This window comes from Jaculus jaculus, chromosome 1, assembly GCF_020740685.1.
Source record: "Jaculus jaculus isolate mJacJac1 chromosome 1, mJacJac1.mat.Y.cur, whole genome shotgun sequence".
In the NCBI taxonomy this organism is placed as follows: Eukaryota; Metazoa; Chordata; class Mammalia; order Rodentia; family Dipodidae; genus Jaculus; species Jaculus jaculus.
The window spans coordinates 243,960,076-243,980,424 of NC_059102.1; the positions used below are offsets into that span (position 1 = coordinate 243,960,076).

General features: G+C 43.3%; 1 protein-coding gene across 5 annotated transcripts in view; it reads right to left on the reverse strand.

The window, feature by feature from the left end:
- Positions 1-3,340: 3,340 nt before the first annotated feature.
- Positions 3,341-20,349, reverse strand: part of Ipo9 (importin 9) — a 41,407-nt gene continuing 24,398 nt past the window's right edge. For 3 of the 5 annotated variants that reach the window (XM_045160235.1, XM_045160249.1, XM_045160266.1), the window contains 12 exons: positions 19,969-20,108; positions 18,688-18,847; positions 14,076-14,302; positions 9,990-10,138; positions 9,394-9,522; positions 8,369-8,644; positions 7,907-8,073; positions 7,030-7,163; positions 5,524-5,646; positions 5,051-5,158; positions 4,795-4,871; positions 3,341-4,365 (listed from right to left, as the gene is read on the reverse strand). In XM_045160235.1, coding sequence (XP_045016170.1) covers positions 4,255-4,365; positions 4,795-4,871; positions 5,051-5,158; positions 5,524-5,646; positions 7,030-7,163; positions 7,907-8,073; positions 8,369-8,644; positions 9,394-9,522; positions 9,990-10,138; positions 14,076-14,302; positions 18,688-18,847; positions 19,969-20,108 — 1,801 coding nt within the window. In that variant the 3' untranslated portion in view covers positions 3,341-4,254. The remainder of the gene's footprint in view (positions 4,366-4,794; positions 4,872-5,050; positions 5,159-5,523; positions 5,647-7,029; positions 7,164-7,906; positions 8,074-8,368; positions 8,645-9,393; positions 9,523-9,989; positions 10,139-14,075; positions 14,303-18,687; positions 18,848-19,968; positions 20,109-20,349) is intronic. The other 2 variants (XM_004670694.3, XM_045160257.1) reach the window with 1 other exon arrangement.

Here is a 20,349-nt window from a genome sequence, read left to right on the forward strand (position 1 = left end):
CTGTGGTCCTCTGCACCCTTTGGTCCCTGCACAGTACGAATGGAGGCTTCAGACATCTCTAGTTTCTCAGCTATCATCTACCAATGTGGAACAGTGATAATAAAATGTATTTCAAAACATGAGGAAAAAGAGGCCCTGGACTACCCTACTTTCCTTACAAATCAAACTAGAGGTTGTTTAGTTTGGTATCACTTGCTCTTAGGTCAGGAATAACACCTAAGCTGGCGATTCCTTTTTCTCAGCACTCGTTCACCTGCTTTTCAGTCATCTGTTGTAGGCTCATGGTTCCCAGTAACTACAACAGCTTCCTTTCTTGGCCTTGTATCTGCTTTCAGTCTTCCAGAGCTTCTATTTCTCTTGAGTACCTCCATCAGAAGCTCAAATCCCAGGAACTCCTCAGGGGTTAGCTGCTGCACACCAGAACACGTACGTCTCATTACCACACTGTCTTTTCTTGATCTTCAATTACGTCTAACGAGCTTGTCAAGCCCCTTCCCACCTGAAGTTAGTTCTTTCTGGACAAAAGACAGGAAAACAAAAAGGAACTGGACTCCATCTGTATGTCACACCAACAGGGACAGTCTGCCTGACAGCCTCTTTCTTAAACAGGATGGGAATATTCATTAATCGACCTGCTATGAAGGTTAAATGATATAAAAACACAAGTAATCAGGGTCCAAACCCTCCATTCCCAACCAGTTGTGTGTTGGCCAAAACTAAAGTACACAAGGGTCCCATTTTTGGAATTCAAGTTTTCCTAGAGCAGGAGTTGAGTTCTCCCTCAAAAGTAAGCATGCGGAATACATAAGGAGAGGACCCTTGCTAAGACTAGGGATCACTCTTGGTACTAGACACAGGAATTTTATAATTAGCAGGCTCAGAAATTAGCAGTCTGTGTGGGGATCCACAAGTCTTCTCAACCCAGGGCGGTTAAGGCACCTGCCTGTGAAGCCCAAGGTTTGATTCCCAAGTACCCACATAAGCCAGATGCATGCATCTGGAGTTCATTTGCAGTAGCAGGAGGTCCTGGCATGACCATTCTCTCTATCTGCCCTTCTCTCCTTCCAAGACAAGTAGTTTTTAAAAATCCAGAAGTTCAATGTTTTGGAGATCAGTTTTGGTGCCAGAATCACTGGACAACTTAACATTGTTGGGCTTTTATCACTAAACCCAAATGGCCTTGAGTCAGCTATGGAGAGGATGAAGGCTCTTGACTCTAGGGGCTTTTACCTTCCACCATTTATCCTTATCAGCGACTCCTTCAACTCCAGGAGAAAAGCAACAAAGACAGGGAAAGTATTAGCTTCAGGACTTGGCTGGCAACACAAAGGACAACTGTGAACAGATGCTTCCAGGCTCTTCAAAGAGGCAAAGCTTAATCAAAGACCTCTGAACTCATCAATGAAGCTAATGGATGAAACCATAATATCCTTAGGGTCCTCGAAAGACCTTGTACTTTAAATGACTCACAGTGGGCTCTTATTATTATTTATTTATCTTTGGTTCTTCAAGGTAGGGTCTGGCTCTGGCTCAGGCTGACCTGGAATTAACTATGTGTTCTCAGGGTGGCCTTGAACTCATGGTGATCCTCCTACTTCTGCCTCTCAAGTGCTGGGATCAAAGGCATGCGCCACCATGCCTGGCTTGGGCTCTATTATTAACAGAAACACAAATTAACTTCATATACCATTTCCTTTTTGTTAGACCAACAGCATACAAAAATAGTTCTGGGTATTAAAAATAGGTACTAAGCTGGGTGTGGTGGGACACCCCTTTAGTCTCAGCACTTGGGAGGCACAGGTAGGAGGATCGCAGTGAGTTCAAGGCCACCTTGAGACTACATAGTGAATTCCAGGTTAGCCTGGCCTAGACTGTGATACTACCTCGAAAAACCAAAACAACAAAATAGGTACAAGTCGGGCGTGGTAGCACACCTCTTTAGTGCCAGTATGCAGGAGGCTGAGCTTAGATTACTGTGAGTTTTAGGCCAGCCTGTGGGGCTACACAGTGAATTCCAGATCTGCCTGGGCTAGAATAAAACCAAAATAAATAAAAACTAAAAATTAAAAAAAAAGGGTAACAGATGTGAGCACTATCAACCAAGTGGAACACTGGGTTTTGCTATCCTCCTAACTATTTTTTTTTTTTTTGAGGTAGGGTCTCACTGTAGTCCAGGCTGACCTTGAACTCACAGTGATCTTCCTACCTCAGCCTCCAGAGTACTGTGTCATCATTATGGCTGGCTTTACCCTCCAAACTTTTTTTTTGTGGCCTTGGGTTCAATCCCCAACACAAAAAATAAGGGCGACCCCCCCCCCTTTTTTTTTTTTTTTGGTTTTTTGAGGTAGGGTCTCATTCTAGCCCCAGTTGACCTGGAATTCACTATGTAGTCTCAGGGTGGCCCTGAACTCAGGGCAATCCTACCTCTGCCTCCTGAGTGCTGGGATTAAAGACATGCACTACCACACCCAGCAGGTTTTAATGTGTTACAGATACAGAGTGATTGGGTACACGCCTTTAATCCTAGCACTCAGGAGGCAGAGGTAGGAAGAATGCTGAGTTCGAGGCCAGCCTGAGATTTTATAATGAATTCCAGGTCAGCCTGAGCTAGTGAAACCCTACCTCAAAAAAGCCAAAAAAAAAAAAAAAAAAAGGTAGGGGACTAGAGAGATGTCTTAGTGGTTAAGGCACTTGCCTAAAAAGTTAGAAGGGGCTGGAGAGATGGTTTAGTGGTTAAGGCACTTTGCTGCAAAGCATAAGGACCCAGGGTCGATTGCCCAGGACCCACGCAATCCAGATGTGCAAGATAGCCCGTGTGTCTGGAGTTCATGTGTGCCCACCCAGTCTCTCTGCGCCTCTTCTCTAATAAATAAAAATTTAAAAAAAAAAAAAAAGGTGTGATGGCGCATGCCTTTAATCCCAGCACTCAGGAGGCAGAGGTGGAAAGATTGCTGTGAGTTCAAGACCACCTGAGACTACAAAGTGACTTTCAGGTCAGCCTGGGCTAGAGTGAGACACTATCTAAAAAAACAAAACCAAAAACCACTTCCAGATGTGGTGGTGCACACCTTTAATCCCAGCACTCAGAAGGCAGAAGGCTGCTATGAGTTCGAGGCCACCCTGAGAATAGAGTGAATTCAGATCATCTTGGGCTAGAGAAAAACCCTACCTTGAAAAAAATAAAATAAAGGTGTAAGGTTTTTTAAGATTTTTTGAGGTATTTGCCAAATCACACTAAAACGCCTACTCTCCACTCATCCCTTTTTCTCCCCTATTTTTACTTTCCTTCTAAAGAGTAGAAAGCAGAAGGGCTGAGACACCTTATGCCATGCAGACTATATTCATTTGTAAAGATTACTTTACTGTCCTAGAAAAATACACATTGCAAATTTGAGAGCTACAACTTAACCACTTCAGAGGATTCCTGAGGGACAGGACTAACCTTTGAATATCAGATGCTATGGTAATGTGTGGGAGGTAAATTAAATATAGTTGGGTCAGGTGGACTTAGAAAATTTTTTTTTTCTTTTTTTTTTCCTAAAAAAGGAAAAACAAGTTGCCATCTGTCTGGCTTATTTTGTGTGTGCATGTATATATAGGAACAGCCTGGGGGAGGGGTTGTGTCATGCAATGAAGCCAAAATGGGAAGATGACTTCCTTTGACAGAGGAGCCTTAGTGTTGCAGGAGGGAAGCAGGATGGGGAGGTTACTGGAAAGGGCTTAGCATTAGCTGTTCCAGCTTATTCCTAAGGAGAACCCAGAGCATCAGTGGCCGAGGGCAGAAAGCATAATGATCTTTCCAGAGGATTTCTATCCTAACACATCAGATGTCCTTATAAAAGTAGACAGCTTTGTTTTAGATAGAATATAAATGGTGGTGACATCCTGTGCTCCTGAGGTGGGGCAAAATAATCCAAGAATCCACAATCCTTCTATTCGTGAATGTCTCTGGTCTGGCCAACAGAGGATCCTAGGAATGGAGGTGGGGCAAAGCTGGAGAGGAAAAAAGGTTCCAGCAATGGGTTATCTTCCTAGGAATTTTGAGAAAAGTCCTCTGTTCCAGCATTCCTAAGTGCCAGCACTGGTGAGCGAGGTCTGAGTCGTCAGTGTCACTATGCAGTGGCCAAAGGCCAAGGATCAGGAAGCCACTCCAGGCTGAGAAGTGCATCTCAAGGCCAGTGAGAGGCCAGTAAGGGCTGCAGAATGGTCTGTGGCTGGGCCAGGAGAGGGAGCACAGGTGAAAGACTCCCGCTTTTATATACCGATGGTCTGCAGAACTCGCCTCTCGTTGTCGTTAAGGTGGCACGAGAACATTACATAGCAGGGCTGCTGAGCAAACTGGCAAAGAAAGTCTGTGAGATATGCCTGGAAGGAAGAATAAGAGGGGCATTACTGAAGGTTCCCAGGGCACCCAATGTGCAGCAGGGAAAGTAGTTTAGGGCTGTTGACTTTTAGACAAATACCAGCTGCCTGGGGATAGTCTTTTATATTCTTGGACATAATTTAGGTGTAACCCAGGGAGAAAATTCAATGGGGAACCAAAATCTTTCTAAGGCTCTATCTCTTATTTCACCCAGAGGACCTTCATAAAATGGATTATCACTGGTATAAAATACTGAGTGAAAAGTCCCAACAATCCCTCCCCCAAAGCCTGTGATCACTCACAAAGATAGGAGCTCCCTCCCCACTTCCTGAGGTTCTCATGAAAAACTATGAAGGGACCCATTTTCCCCTTCCATGGCCTGAAATAGATATTGCCACTTTAAGAGCTCTTCTCTGGACAGCCTCCCTCACCTGCAGATCAATCTGATAGAGAGGATCCTTCAGGGCATCGGGGTCATCTTCCTCATCATCCTCGTAGTAGTCCTCCTCTATTAGATATAGAAACACAGGGCCGGTCAGGCCTTGGGTAGTGAGTCACCACCACATGGCTGAGGCAGAAGGGTCAAAAGCTCAAGGAACATCCCTCATAAAAAGCTCCTATCTCCCCTTTCTTGGCACCGGGGTGTGAAGACAGGTCTTTACCATGCTGTCTTTTCAAATGGCTTACCATATTTACTAGTAGCAAGAATGTCTGATAAAAGCTGGCCAGCTAAACCATCTTCCTCCTCCTCCTCCTCTTCTTCTTGATCCTCCCACATGTCATTGGAGTCATCTACTTGGAATTGGAAAGCACCTTAATCAGTTACACATTTTCTCTTTCAAATTCTGAACAGGCCAGAAAGAAGAACCCTGAGTGTTTCTGCAATGTGGCCTATAGTCCCTAGCATGACAGAACTAGAGATGGCTAACCCCCTCTAAGTTTGAATGGAACAACCAAACTTTCCATGTAAGAAGGGGTAAGGCAGCTTGCCTCCTGGCTGCCTCTTCCCTAAACCTCTGTGAGATTTCACAAGGTAGACCTGACAGTCCTATTTCCAGAGTAGCCATCCAATAATCAGTAATGAACAAACCAAACCGATAGTTTGGGTTTGCAATTTGATCTGCTGGGTTAAGTCTCCTGGGAGTAAGGGACTGGTGCACCTTGGTTCCACTCTGCAGGAGTGGCTTGACGAGCAGCATTGGCCTCCATGACATTGGAGAGCTCATTGATGATCAGCTTTAGGATCTTGACCAGCAAGGGAATGTTTGTCCAGCGCTCTGGGTCTAGGGAGAAAGGAAAAGGCTCCAAGTTTGATGGTCACTAAGTTTCCTCTGATAGTGTCCCCATCCCTCTGCAATGTCACTCAGCAAAGAGTTCACTATACCTTGGGTGTTTTCCATCATCCTTGACTACATCAAACTACAAAGAATTTCCTTTTCCTTTCCTTCTTTCTTTTTGAGACAGCCTCATGTATCCCAGACTGTCCTCCATGTAGCAGACGATGACCATGAGGTTCCGATCCTCCCGCCTCTATCTCCTTAGTGCTGGGATTATAGGCATGCACCATCATATCCAGTTTTTTGTTTTTTCGAGGTAGGGTCTCACTCTAGCCCAGGCTGACCTGAAACTCACTACCTAGTCTCAGGATGGCCTTGAACTCATGACAATCTTCCTACCTCTGCCTCCCAAGTCCTGGGATAAAAGGCGTGTGCCACTACACTTGGCTTCGTATCTAGTTTTATGTGATACTGGGGTTAGAATAGAACTTTGTACATGCTAGGCAAGCACCTTACCAATTGAGCTATGTCCTAGCTGTGCCCCTCCATGATTTAAAGTAAAATAATAATTTTGCCTGGTGTTGTAACAGCTCAGAATAAAGGAGATAAATTCACGGATTATAGTTTTGTTTTTTCTTTCCTGAGGTAGGGTCTCACTCTTGCCCATGCTAACCTGGAATTTATATGTAGTCTCTGGGTGGCCTCGAACTCATGGCAATCCTCCTACCTCCTAAGTGCTGAGATTAAAGGCATGTGTCACCATGCTCCACCTAGAAATAGTCTTGTACCAGAAATAAACCTGTGAAACCAGTTACTTGGATACAGCATAAGTCTGTGAGACAGTGTAGGTGATTATAAACCTACAGTTAAAGCTGCAGCTCTACCTACAATTTACTGGAGCCACAGACCAAGACAACTTGATAGCAAAGCCATGCTGAATTTATAAGTCAAAGCCCCAGAACAAAGTGGGAAGCAGGAAACTCGGGAACCTTTGATATCCAAGACTATTTTAAAATAGTCAATTTTCAGCAGGAAGGATTCATACATTCAGATCCATTGTTTACTTTGCCTTTATGAAAGCCATTACTAATAAAAATGTAAGTCAGGGCTGGATAAATGGCTTAGCGGTTAAGGCACTTGCCTACAAAAGCCAAAGGACCAAGGTTCGACTCCCCAGGACCCAAGTAGGCCAGCTAGACAAGGTGGGGCATGCGTCTGAAATTTGTTTGTAGTGGCTGGAGGCTCTGGTATGCCCATTCTCTCTCTCTCTCTCAAATAAATAAATATTAAAAAAATTATATATATAGGTCATAGTATATCCCTTCCCTCCATCCCAGGTGGCCTGAGCCCCTACATAGACAGAACTAGTGGGCTGGCAGCATCACCCACTTTTGGCTGACTTCGAGCGGGTACGGATGCCCTCATCCATGTTGTAGATCTCTTCTCCCTTCACACGGATATCCTGTAGCCGCTTATCATCTGCATTGATGCCATGCTGGAGCAATTTACATAATGCCACCGAGCTGGCAAGGAAAAAGCCAAAGTTCAGTTAGCTACCCACCTAGAATTAACTCCAAGGAGACTGCCCCAAGACCCTCTCTTTGATGGTGAAAATTTTGTTTACAACTAATTAGGAAAGATAACATAGTTCAGTTGAGAATGGGTTTAAGTGTTCATACGATGGTCTAACCTGCCCTCTTTTTTAAAAAACAAAAAATTATTTTTTAAAGAATATTTTTATTTATTTACAAGCAGAGAGAAATAGAACTCCTTCTGGCTTTAAATGGGTACTGGGGAATTGAACCTGGGTCTTTAGGCTTTGCAGGCAAGTGCCTTAACCAGAGAGCAATTTCTCCAGCCCCAATCTGCTCATCTTGATTAAACAAAGCTAGGGTGAGCAAGCATCACAATGTCTGCCCACAGTGAACAGGGTGATATCTTCCAGTGAAACAAGTCTAGGCTACAAAGTTGGAAAGCCAGGGTCAGAAGGTTTCGATTTACAAAGAGAATAAGCTACTGACTGAAGTCTGTTTCAGAGGAGGCCATCTAGCCAGCAGATGTCAGAAATTGTTCAACTTGTGTTGCTTTTCTTTTGCAGGGGAGAGGGATTTCAAGATTGCAGGTATTCAAATATACAGGTTAGCAAGAAAAGAAAAGGAGTAAAAGGGGCAATTTGGTATGTATAACAAAAATCAATGGTACAAGTGAGGGTAGAAAGAAACATGAATAGGGACAGAGTGCTCAGAGTAGAAAGATGGGGCCCTACCTAACTTTGCCTTCATACTGTCCATAGAACAGATGCTGTCGGCTTGTCCACTCAGCCATCACAAACTCCAAGGCAGGTTTGCCAGTAGGTCCCGGGAGGCTACACAGGAACTCCAAGAGAGGTTCCAGCTGAGTGTGCACCAGATGAGCAAACACCATGATCAGAGACTAGAAGAGAACAAGAGGGGTATCTGCCTCAGGAATGCTGATGCCACATGCACAGGAGATGAGAGGGAATGGGCCACCCAGTCAAGAAACAGATTCTCTACACAGGGGGGAAAATTCACAGGACAGAATATGGGGCTTTCCTTGTCCTTGTCCATGTTTCTTGGGCTAGAACAGACCCAATTTTACTTACGAGATCTACAAGTCAGTGAGAGAATAAGACAACTTAGGGACTGCATCCTAATTTGATTCTCTATCCTCTAGGCAGTGAGAAAGCCTAGCATCTTACTGTCCTTACCTGCATGACGCTGAGTGTCTCTGCCTGCTGCATCTTACTGAGGATGGCACGAAGAATCTGGTCCAGATTCTCCCCAAGCTCTTGCCCTGCCTTGGAGATGAGGGTGGAGACAAGGCGGCCCACAAAGGCTGCAGTGAACTCTGAGGTACGGGGATCTAGGAGCTGGCTCACCACTTGCATCACATACCAAAGTCCATTGTGGCCTTGCTCATCATGCCACTGGGCTACCTGCTCCAATGTCACTGATACATAGGCCCGTAAACACTCTCCACCATTCTGGGGACACAAAAATGGGAAGCAAGATTAGCAATTGTGGCGGGGGAGGGAGGAGAAGACGACAGTGGGCAGACGCCTAGAGGCCATCAGGCTACATGGGCTTCAGGCTGCTTTGTCAGAAGTAATAAGACTGCTCTTCATAGGAGCTGTGAGCCAACAGGATTCAGGTAAGCTCACACCACTGGATTCAGGAATTTAGTGTTACAGGTAAGGACATGCACTATACAATCTTTCCATGCCCAGCCTAAACTGCCCAATTTTTATTATAAAAGATAACTGAGTTTTACCCATAAAGAGCCATCCCTTGTACTGAAAAAATACTTATGATGCCACTGTTTATCTAGGGATTTTCAATCTGACTAGTAGCTATAAGGTTTCTATAACCTTTAGTAAAGACCTCAGAAAGTAACCAATTCACCCCTCACTTCTCTAGAGGCCTATCACTTTGCTGAGTTTATTAAGAGAAGAAATATTCAGAAGCATCCAAGTGCCCTAAGTCTCAATGTCTATATTCTTCTATAGTAGTAGTAACCAAACACAGATGGCCAAGATATCTGGTATTCAGACTCTTTAAGGTTGTAATAGATCCCAAAGCATAGAATGCTTGGCTTTTCCAGCCTAAGCCCATCCTAGTTTCTGCAGATAAAGCTGGAATTAACAGACTGCTATTTCAAAAGTCAGATTTTTTAGCCTTCTAGAAGCCTAGAACTGGGGAGCTGTTTTCCCTTGAGTCTGCATGTCTTAGGTACCTGCATAGTGGCATTATCATCTGTGTGAAGTGTGCATTGTGCCACAGCAGGGAAAGCTTGGCAGATGAGGAGCTGGGAAAGGGGCGGCTTTGTACTCCGCACAACTGTGGTGAGGATATCAATGGCGGTCTGAAGGAGAGAAGACAGCAAAGTCAGAATTGCCTCTGGGGTGGGAGGAGCCCAACAACTAAGATGCTCACTACCTGGCTTCAACACAACAGCCCAGAGAAAGCTCATTAATGAAAAGGCCAGGAACAATTAGACTGTGCTCTCAGTCTATGGTAGCTCATCATGTTATTAGTCATGGGGGTGGCGGGATGTGGCAGAGGCAGAGCTAGGTGACATACTTAGTAGTGAGTGCTATGTAATGCCGACACTCTGGTCAACCCACGCAAGTACTCTAGAATAAGAAACAGCTATCTTCTTAATGCCGTAGGTAATTATCCACTGTCCTTAGGGGCAAAATGGCTCAGTAAAACCATCCCATAAATTTCAACACTCTTACTGGCTTTCTACCAGTAGGTGGGTATCTGTGGGTGGCACCTGCAGATTCTCTTATTCTTTTTCTCACATACACAGACCTTGTAGCCACTTACCGCACAGAGCCCTGCAGGGATCTTGTCTGCTGGGGCTTGCATTATGCTGACTAGAGTGGGAATCAGCCTCATCTGCATTGGGCCTTGACAGGCTTCAATCTGAGACAGCTCCTTGAAGATGTCCTGAGCCAGAGAGGCGACGACAGGATCTGAAGAGGATAAGCCAACAGTGACTCCCCCACCTGCCTGACTGTATCTGCTTGTGGTTTCATGACTGTTGCCCTGCTCTAACCAAGTGAACAATTTCTGCACAGATTATGTATCACATGCTTGGGACCTAGAGGGGTGACACAAATAACCTAAATGAACAAGGGAGATGCTAATCCCCAAAATGTACAGTCTGTATGTTTCCATTAAGACATAGACTAGTCACTTAACTGCTACTATTAAAACAAAATTTGGGGCTGGAGAGATGGCTTAGTTCTTAAGATGCTTGCCTGCAAAGCCTAAGGACACAGGTTCGATTCCCCAATATCCACATAAGCCAGATGCACAAGGTGGCACATGTGTATGGAGTTTGCAGTGGCTGGAGACTCTGGCAAGCCCATTCTCTCTATATATAATGAATAAAATAATGAAAAAAAAAAAAAACAAATTTGGTTTTTCTTTTGTGGGTAAATCTTTGAGGTCTTTGTTCTTGTGGAACCTTGACTGCCTATGAAATCAAATGCTAAAAAAAGAAATAAAAAACAAAGCTGGGCATGGTGGCACATGGCTTTAATCCCAGCACTTGGGAGGCAGAAGCAGAACCACTGTGAGTTCAAGGCCACCCTGAGACTACATAGTGAATTCCAGGTCAGCCTGGGCTAGAGTGAGACCCTACCTTGAAAAACCAAAATAGAAAAAACAAAACCAAAACAAAATGTTGATGCTTATAAAGAAGATGTGAAAATTTCAAAAAGCTGCTCAAGGACTGTTGTTCTCCTTCCTTTCAAGGAGAAACCATACACATCATCCAGGGAGCAGCAGATGCAAACAGAAAGAATATCCAAAGGTTGTGAAAGGTAAACTTCTCAAAAAGTAGAGCCACATGAAGGAATGAAGCTTTTTTTTCTGGGGGGGGGGGGTGAGTGGGCAGGTGCTTATTTTAAGACAGAGTTTTTCTGCCTCAGTTTCCTGATAGCTATGATCACAAGTGTGTACTACCTTGCCCTGATAAGAAATGGAACTTTATGGGCTGGAGAGATGGGTCAGTGGTTAAGGCACTTGCCTGCAAAGTTTAAGTACCCAGGTTCAATTCCCCAATGCCCACATGAGCCAAGGTGCACAAGGTGGTGCATGTGTCTGGAGTTCATTGGCAGTGGCTACAGGCCCTGGCACATCCATTATCTCCCTCTGCCTCTATCTGCCTCTTTTTGCTCTCTCTCAAATAAATAAAAATACATTTTTTCTTTAAAAAAGAGATGAGAACCTGGTGTGATGGCACACACCTTTAATCCTAAGACTTGGGAGGCAGAGGTAGGAGGGTTGCTGTGAGTTCAAGGCCACCCTGAGAGACTACACAGTGAATTCCAAATTAGCCTGGGTTAGAGTGAGACCCTTAAAAAAAAAAAAAGGGGGGAAGAAATAAAGAAAGAAATGGAACTTTATGTGAATTTTTTGTTTTCCTTACATAATGAAAATATTCTTAAACCAGGCATGGTGGCGCCCAGCACTTGGGAGGCAGAGGTAGGAGGATCACCGTGAGTTTGAGGCCACCCTGAGACTACAGTTAATTCCAAGTTAGCCTGAGCCAGAGTGAAACCCTACCTCGAAAAACAAACAAAACAAAACAAAAAAAAATTCTTATCTTTATGTAGCATGAAAAAATATGGGCAAAGTATATATTAAAAACTGGGCTGGAGCCGGGCGTGGTGGCGCATGCCTTTAATCCCAGCACTTGGGAGGCAGAGGTAGGAGGATTGCCATGAGTTCGAGGCCACCCTGAGACTCCACAGTGAATTCTAGGTCAGCTCTGGGCTAGAGTGAGACCCTACCTCGAAAAACAAAAAACAAACCTCTCACAAAAACTGGGCTGGAGAGATGGCTTAGTGGTTAAGGTGACCAAAGGACCCAGGTTCTATTCCCCAGTACCCATGTAGGCCAGATGCACAAGGTGGCACATGTGTCTGGAGTTTGTTTGCAGTGACTGGAGGCCCTGGTGCGCCCATTCTCTCCATCTGCCTCTTTCTCTTTCTCAAGCAAGCAGGCAAATAAATAAGTAAAATTTTTAAAAATCACCATGGCAGAGAGAAGGCTTAGTAGGTTAGAAGCACTTGCTGCGTAAGCATGAAGGTCTGGGAGGCCTGAGAGCTGCAGCTCAATTCCCAGGACCTATACAAACAGCTTGGGGTGGACGTGCATGTCTGTGGGACGGGAGCTGACAAGCTCTGGACTAGTAAGACACTTTGGCTCAGGTAACAAAAGGCACAAGAGAGTGATTGAGCAGGACACCCGATGTTCTCTGGCCATCACAGGCAACCACACTCAGCCACAAGTGAGTGCAAGGGGTCCCACATGGGCACATATATAAGCATACCACACAAACACACACACATACACGCGTGTGCCCATGTGGATGTACACACCCATGCACACACACAAAAAAAAAAACCCCATCATCACAGCATCATAAAATCATGTGAACAGGATGGGTAAACGATGTAGCCATTTCATGGAATACTATGTGATGATTAAAAAAACAAATCAAACAAAATGTTTACTGATGTGAGTAACTACTACTCCTGTCTTTTGAGCTTCAATATTTAAAACAAGTATCTTCAACCTTTTTAGTAATATATTATTCACTCTAAAAAACTTAAAATGCTTGGGCTGGAGGGATGGCTTAGCGGTTAAAGCATTTGCTTGCAAAGCCAAAGGACTCAGGTTCAATTCCCCAGGACCCACGTTAGCCAGATGCACAAGGGGCGCATGCATCTGGAGTTTGTTTGCAGTGGCTGAAAGCCCTGGCGAGCCCATTCTCTCTCCCTCCCTCTTTCTCTGTCAAGTAAATAAAAATAAAATATTAAAAAAGTTTTGTTTTAAAGTATTATCCCCTTGACTAGAGATAATCTCTTAATACTGTGATATATTTTCTTCTTTTTCACATACATATCTACATACATATCCTTTTCTAGAACAAAAACTAAAACTTGGGACATTTTATTGACAATCTTAGAGGAAAACTATTTCTTAACTTATTTTAAGGTAAACACTCCCCCCCCCTTTTTATTTTTCTAAGGTAGGGTCTCACTCTAGCTCAGGCTGATCTGGAATTCACTATGTAGTCTCAGGCTGCCCTTGAACTCATGGAAATCCTCCTACCTCTGCCTCCTAGGCGCTGGTATTAAAGGAGAGTGCCACCATGCCCAGCTTCCCTTAAGTTTTTAATGGATGTACAGCATTTCTTTTTATGGATATAATTAAGCTTGTATTAATTCCAATTTTTTACTATTATGGAAAGTATCTATGCTAGGTGTGGTGGCCCATATCCATAATCCTGAAACTTGGGAGGTGGAAGCAGGAGGAGGCAAGTTCAAGGACAGTTTGAGCTACACAAGGGCTCAAAAAAGAAAAACCAAAGGCCAGGAAGGTAGCTCAGTAGTAGAGTACTTGCCTAGTATGTGCAAGGCCCTGGTTGATCCCCAGCACTGCAAGGAAAAAAAATCTGATAAACACCTTTTCCCATTCATTTTTGTGTGCTTCTTTCTTCCTCTTTTTCCCCCCCTCAGCATTGGGGATCAAATCTAGGGTGTCATGTGCATGCTGGGCAAGTGCTCTGCCACCAAGCCACACCCCCGTCCCAGGACCCCCTTTTCTGCGCCTCTTTAAGGAAGCTTTGCATTTAGCTACTGCATTTCCTACTCTATCGTTATCAGCCTGGACTCCCTGTCTTCTTCCCCAAGTCCTTGTAAGAGTAAGCGTTACTGGAATAGGTATTCTACTTTGTAATGGTGCTGTACGTACAGAACGATTATTTTCTTTTCTAATTGAAAGCCATATTCTTGCTTATGATACTTAAGACCGTCAGACCCCAGGGAAACTCTTAATTCACAAGCACCACGTCTTTTGGTCGCTCTCGTCAACATGTCCTCCCTGGTGGCATACCGTTACTGTACTTTAGGAAAATGGCAATGGTGAAGGGGCAGATTTTGCTTTCCATGCTTGCTGTGAATTCCGGGTCTACAGTACAAACGATGCACAGGGTCTCCATCACCAAGTTGAGAACCTCAGAGCTGAACTGCGCTGCTAGGTGAATTAAGCCATCAAGAATGCTGGGGAGGAAGGGCTGAAGCACGTGGGTACTCTCTGAGACTTTCAGTTGGTCACAATAACTAGAGAGAGACAGATATTCAACAATTACTCACAAGCAGATCATTCAATTACCGATTTTTCTAATCTTAAATGCTATAGCATATTTACATGGCTTTATAGAACTAATTCAAGAGCTAGGTATGTGTATGTGCTCATATTTTTCTGTAGCATATTGCACAAATACCACCACTGCCACCACCACCACTTCTACTTTCTTAAATTTTTTCCCTCTCTATTTTAGTGTTGGGGATTAAACAAGACATGTGCACTATCACCACTGAACCACACCTAGCATTAAATAAGAAACTGAGGAAACAATCCCCCCTCAGAAAAACAAAAATGGGAGCCAGGTGTGGTGGCACACACCTTTAATCTTAGCACTTGGGAGGCAGAGGTAGGAGGATCACTGTGAGTTTGAGGCCAGCATGAGACTACATAGCGAATTCCAGGTCTGCCTGGGCTAGAATGAGACCCTACCTCAAAAAAAAAAAAAAAAAAAAAAAAAGGTGGGTTGGAGAGATGGCTTAGTGGTTAGAGCACTTGGCTGCAAAGCCAAAGGGCCCAGGTTTTATTCCCCATGTAAGCCAGATATACACGGTGGCACATGAAATGAAGTCTGCAGTGGCTGGAGGCCCTGGTGCGCCCATTCTCTCTGCCTCTCTCAAATAAACAAACAAGAATAATAATTAAAAAAAAAGCAAACAAACAAACAGAGCAAAACAAAAATGCAGCAAATTTATCTATCTTTTTTTGAGGTAGGGCCTCACTTTTTTTTTTTTATTGTGACCTGGAATAAACTATGTAGTCTCTGGGAGGCCTCGAACTCACAGTGAACCTCCTACCTCTGTCTCCTGAGTGCTGGGATTAAAGGTGTATGCCACCACACCCAACTCTCTCTCTCTCTTCCTTCCTTTCTTCTTTCTTTCCTTGCTTCTTCCTTCCCTCCCTTCTTCCTTTCTTTCTTTCTTGTTTGTTTGAGGCAGGGTCTTACTATAGCCAGGCTCACCTGGAACTCACAATGATTCTCCTACCTCTGCCCCATTGAGTGTGGTGGGATTAAAGATGTCTGCCACCACACCCAGCTTCCTCCCTCCCTCCCTCCCTCCTACTTACCTACCTACGTACCTACTTATCAATCAATCATCCATCCATCCATCCATCCATCCATCCATCCATCCATCCACCCACCCACCCACCCACCCATCCATCCATCTATATATCTATTTCAAGGTAGGGTCTCACTCTGGACCAGCTGACCTGGAACTTACTCTGTAGTCCCAGGCTGGCCTCAAACTCATAGTAATTCTCCTACCTCTGCCTCTTAAGTGCTGGGATTAAAAGTGTGCACCATCACACCTGGCCAAAAGATATATTATATATCTTATATAATATATATATTTGAGGAGGGGGAGGGGAAGGAAGGATAGGCACCAGGGCTGCAAACAAACTCCAGATACATGCTCCACTTTGTGCATATGGCTTTAAATAGGTACTAAGGAAAAGAACTCAGGTGGTAGGCTCTGCAAGCAAGCACTTTTAACCACTAACCATCTCCCCAGACTCCACAAGGTTTTTTAACTTTAAGAGCAATAATATCAGTTTTCTATTTTAGAAAGAGATCTTTGAAAGCTCAAATAAAAATTATAGCAGGGCTGGAGAGATGGTTCAATGGTTAAGGCACTTGCCTGCAAAGCCAAAGGACCCAGGTTTGATTCTCTAGGACCCAAGTAAGCCAGATGCACAGGTGGTACATATGTTTGGAGTTCGTTTGCAGTGGCTAGAGGCCCTGGTGTACCCATTCTCTCTAAAATAAATTAATTAATGTAAAAAATAATTAATTTAAAAACATTTTCTTTGCCTTTTTTTCTTTTATTCTTTTTTTTTTTTTTTTCCTGAGGTAGGCTCTCACTCTAGTCCAGGCTGACCTGGAATCACTATGTAGTCTCAGGGTGGCCTCAAACTCACGGAGATCCTCCTACCTCTGCCTCCTGAGTGCTAGGATTAAAAGCATGCGCCACTACACCCGGCTCTCTTTGCCTTTTTTCTAACTTAAAATATAAGTTTATTGTAAACAAATGTTACATACCATAACAAAGAAATATTTTTGTATTCTAATCCCCTGAGAGAAAATCAATGTAAATAAACATGCTTGATAGGTATTGTTGTCTGCCTAAAACATCATAAATAAATGGGCTCATGTGAGTCTAAGTGGCTTCATATTTATCCCAAGCTTTTCTCAGTTTGCAACTTTGAACATTTCTGGGAAAAGAAAAAAATAATCACAATACAAAGCAGATATATCTTTCTCACCATTTCATAATCTGTTTTTAAATTTATTCTCCTGGTTCTAGCCCTGGTCCATTTTATACAGTTTCAAGTAAGTTCTACATGGGTCTGGTATTCTTTTTTTAATCGTATTATTTATTTATTTGAGAGAGAACGGGCACTCCAGGGCCTCTAGCCACTGCAAATGAACTCCAGACGTATGCGCCACCTTATGCATCTGGCTTACGTGGGTCCTGGGGAATCGAACCTGGGTCCTTTGGCTTGTAGGCAAGTGTCTTAACCACTAATCCATCTTTCCAGCCCTCTCTACATAGGTCTTAATGGTTTCATTCTTATTTGGTTGACAAACGCTTTTAATCTTATAAAGATAAATATCACAAGGGATGCTTCTTTTTCTTAGTACTGCAATAAATAATGAATGCATGTAAATGAAATAGTTTCACAAAGGTCAGATACAGTACAGGCAGTGACTATTGGCTTGTGGTCCAGAAAAGAACTCAACAGTCAGACCTTAGCCAGTTTAGAGTGGCTTTAGAGCTTCTGAAAAGCTCTACTTGGTTTGCCTCTTAACACAATGGCATTTTATTTATTTATTTTGGTTTTTCGAGGTAGGGTCTCACTCTAGCCCAGGCTGACCTGGAATTCACTATGGAGTCTCAGGGTGGCCTTGAACTCACGGCAATCCTCCTACCTCTGCCTCCTGAGTGCACAATGGCATTTTAATTATGAGCCAAAGACCTACTTTACCAAGACTGCACAGAAAAAGATGGGCTTTGTTCATGGTTGTAACAGTAAGTATTTAATTAATAAATACAGATAGAGCAGGTGGCTTCTGTATGCTTTCTAAAGATGTAATGCATGACATCCCAATCTCTCACTGAAAAGTTAAGAAACAGGGCAGGCAAGAGGAAGATGAATTCTGTATTGGTCATGTTTAAGATTCAATTAAGATGCTTAAATATGTATCTTTTTTTTCTTCAAGGTAGGGTCTTTCTCTAGTCCAGGCTGACCTAGAATTCACTATGAAGTCTCAGGCTAGCCTTCAACTCAGAGATCCTTCTACCTTGGGCTCCTGAGTGCCAGGAGTAAAGGCGTGCACCACCATGCCTAGCTTAAATTTGTATCTTAAAATATTTTATAATTTGTTTGTTTACTCTGGTATGATTAGGAATATAAATAAATAACTACTAAGCCTTGAGTATGCTACCTGTGAAAAAGATAGGTAAACCTGGGAAAAATGGGCTACAGAGATGGTTCAGTGGCTAAAGGTACTTGCTTGCAAAGCCTGACAGCCTAGGTGCTTTTTGTTTGTTTTGAGGTAGGGTCTCACTCTAGTGCAGGCTGACCTGGAATTCACTATGTAGTCTCAGGATAGCCTCGAACTCACAGCTATCTTCATACCTCTGCCTCCTGAGTGCTGGGATTAAAGGCATGCACCACCATGCCTGGCTTAAGCCTAATAGCCTAGATTTTATTCCCCAGTACTCACGTATAGCCAGATGCACAAAGTGGCACACGCATCTAGTGTTTGTTTGCAGTGGCATGAGACCTTGGCGTGCCCATTCTCTCTATTTCTCTCTGCTTACAAATAAAAATATACATTAAGAAAAAAAAAAAAAAAAGCTGGAGGGCCAGGTGTGGTGGCACATGCCTTTAAACTCAGCACTTGGGAACAGAGGTAGGAGGATTTGCCGTGAGTTCAAGGCCACCCTGAGACTACATAGTGAAATCCAGATCAGTCTGAGCTAGAGACCTACCTTACCTCGGTAAAGGAAAAAAAAAAAAGGAAACATAAGCAGTGTTTCTAGGTCATTCCCAAAACTTGATTTCTAATGTAGAGGCAATCAATCAACAAAATGGTGTGGGGTTCTTTTCAGGTTATACCCTTCAAGGACTGTACAAGCTCATCCAATTATTTCTCTCTCACAGCCTCAGGTTCTTCACTTCTGAAGAAAGGAACTTAGCTTAGACGAGTTCAGAGCTGGAGGAAGTTAAAGTCCCAGAATAAGAAACAAAAGGGAGCAGACATCTTCTGGACGCAGCATGTCACCCTACAGCCTCTTTCCCTTTCTAGTTTTCTCTTTAAGTAGTTCTTATCATCCTAGGGTACCATACTCACCCCCAGATAGCTCTCACAGCAGAAATTCGAACTGACGGAGGTTGTGTCTCATGAAGACCACTAACTGTTGCCTGTAGGAACTGCTGGATCAGTTCAGGGGACATAGCAACAGTGAATCGACTGGCAGCCCAAAGTGCCCGGCCCAAGAGGAAAGGAGACACTAGGAGGAAAAAAGCAATTATAGGTTGAATGATGGAGCTTCCTGGTACATCCGCCCCACCCAACACCATTCTTTTACTGTTCATAAGCTCTTCCTGTCCTCCATCCCAACTCCATTCTTCAACTGTTCACAAATAGTTGGATGCTATATAATATATACAACTTGAAAAAACAACATGGTTTTGTAATGTAAAAGCAAATGTATGACCTATCACATAAAATCATTTCCCTCCTTCCTTTCTTCTTTCTTTGTTGGTTTTTCAAGGTGGGGAAATATTTCCACTGGAGTTGAGATCTGGATGCGTAACTATTGTAATTTGTGATTCAGAGAATAGAAGTGGTGGGGTTAGATAGACATTTTTAGTCACAGAGTATTTTCAAGCTACTTTCAGGGCTACCCTATATGCAAGTCGGTGGACTGAGGATGAAATAATGCCATCTCATGACTTAAGTACTGAGAAGGGAAGCAAAGACAGTATTTTGGAATGGGAAAGTGGCTCTAAGGATGAGAATAAGCACAGTATGAACAATGTGTAGAAAATATCACACTAAAAAAAAAAAAAAAAGACTTTTTAGCTACTGCTCTAGAAAGAAATCAGCCTAATAGTAAAGATGACATTTTCTTAATTAAGACATGATCTAACAGATATGAGAATGGAACATTAATTATTTGGATACTGGACAAGAAGAGCTTGAGAAAAAAAAAAGACAGGAACCTACTGGAAGGACAAACCTGACTGGCAGACTTCTTAAAGCATAACAGATTGCATTCCATTCAAATGCCCGAAGTGGTCATGAATGAAATGTTTAATTGGAATATGATGGAGAATGGCATTTCAAAGGGGAAAGTGTGTGTGTGTGTGGGGGGGGAATTACCATGGGATATTTTTTTATAATCATGGAAGATGCTAATAAAAATAAAAAAAATGTTTAATTGGGAGGAAACCTAACAGTATGGACAAATTATGAACCAGGCAATATTAGTCTCTTAGGTGAAGCATGGACTAAGGTTTCTGTGTATAATTCAAGCTGTAGTGGGAAGAATGTTTACCTAAGAACACAAGAATACCTGGCTTACTTGTGTAGAGTCCATGATAAAGATCTTCACACACTAAAACATACCTGCAAGGTTGAGGTCTGCAAGGATGACATTGGTCAGGAAGCCATGCATGTCAAAATGGATCCTGCCATTTTTTACACTGTCAGTAATGATGGACTTCACTGAGCCAAGGGCTAGCATACAAGCCTCATGGATCTTCCACCTGAAAAGGGAAATCACAACTGATGAGACAAAGAAACTACACTGTCAAACAAGGTAAGTACTTAAGGAAGAAGATTCAGAAAAGGGCAGTCCAGCACAATCTGATTCCAATGGACCAATGATATGACTTTTCAGATTGTTTATTTGGTGGGTTTTTTTGAGGTAGGGTCTCACTCTAACCCAAGATGACCTGAGATTCACTATGTAGTCTCAGGATGGCCTTGAACTCAAGGCGATCCTTT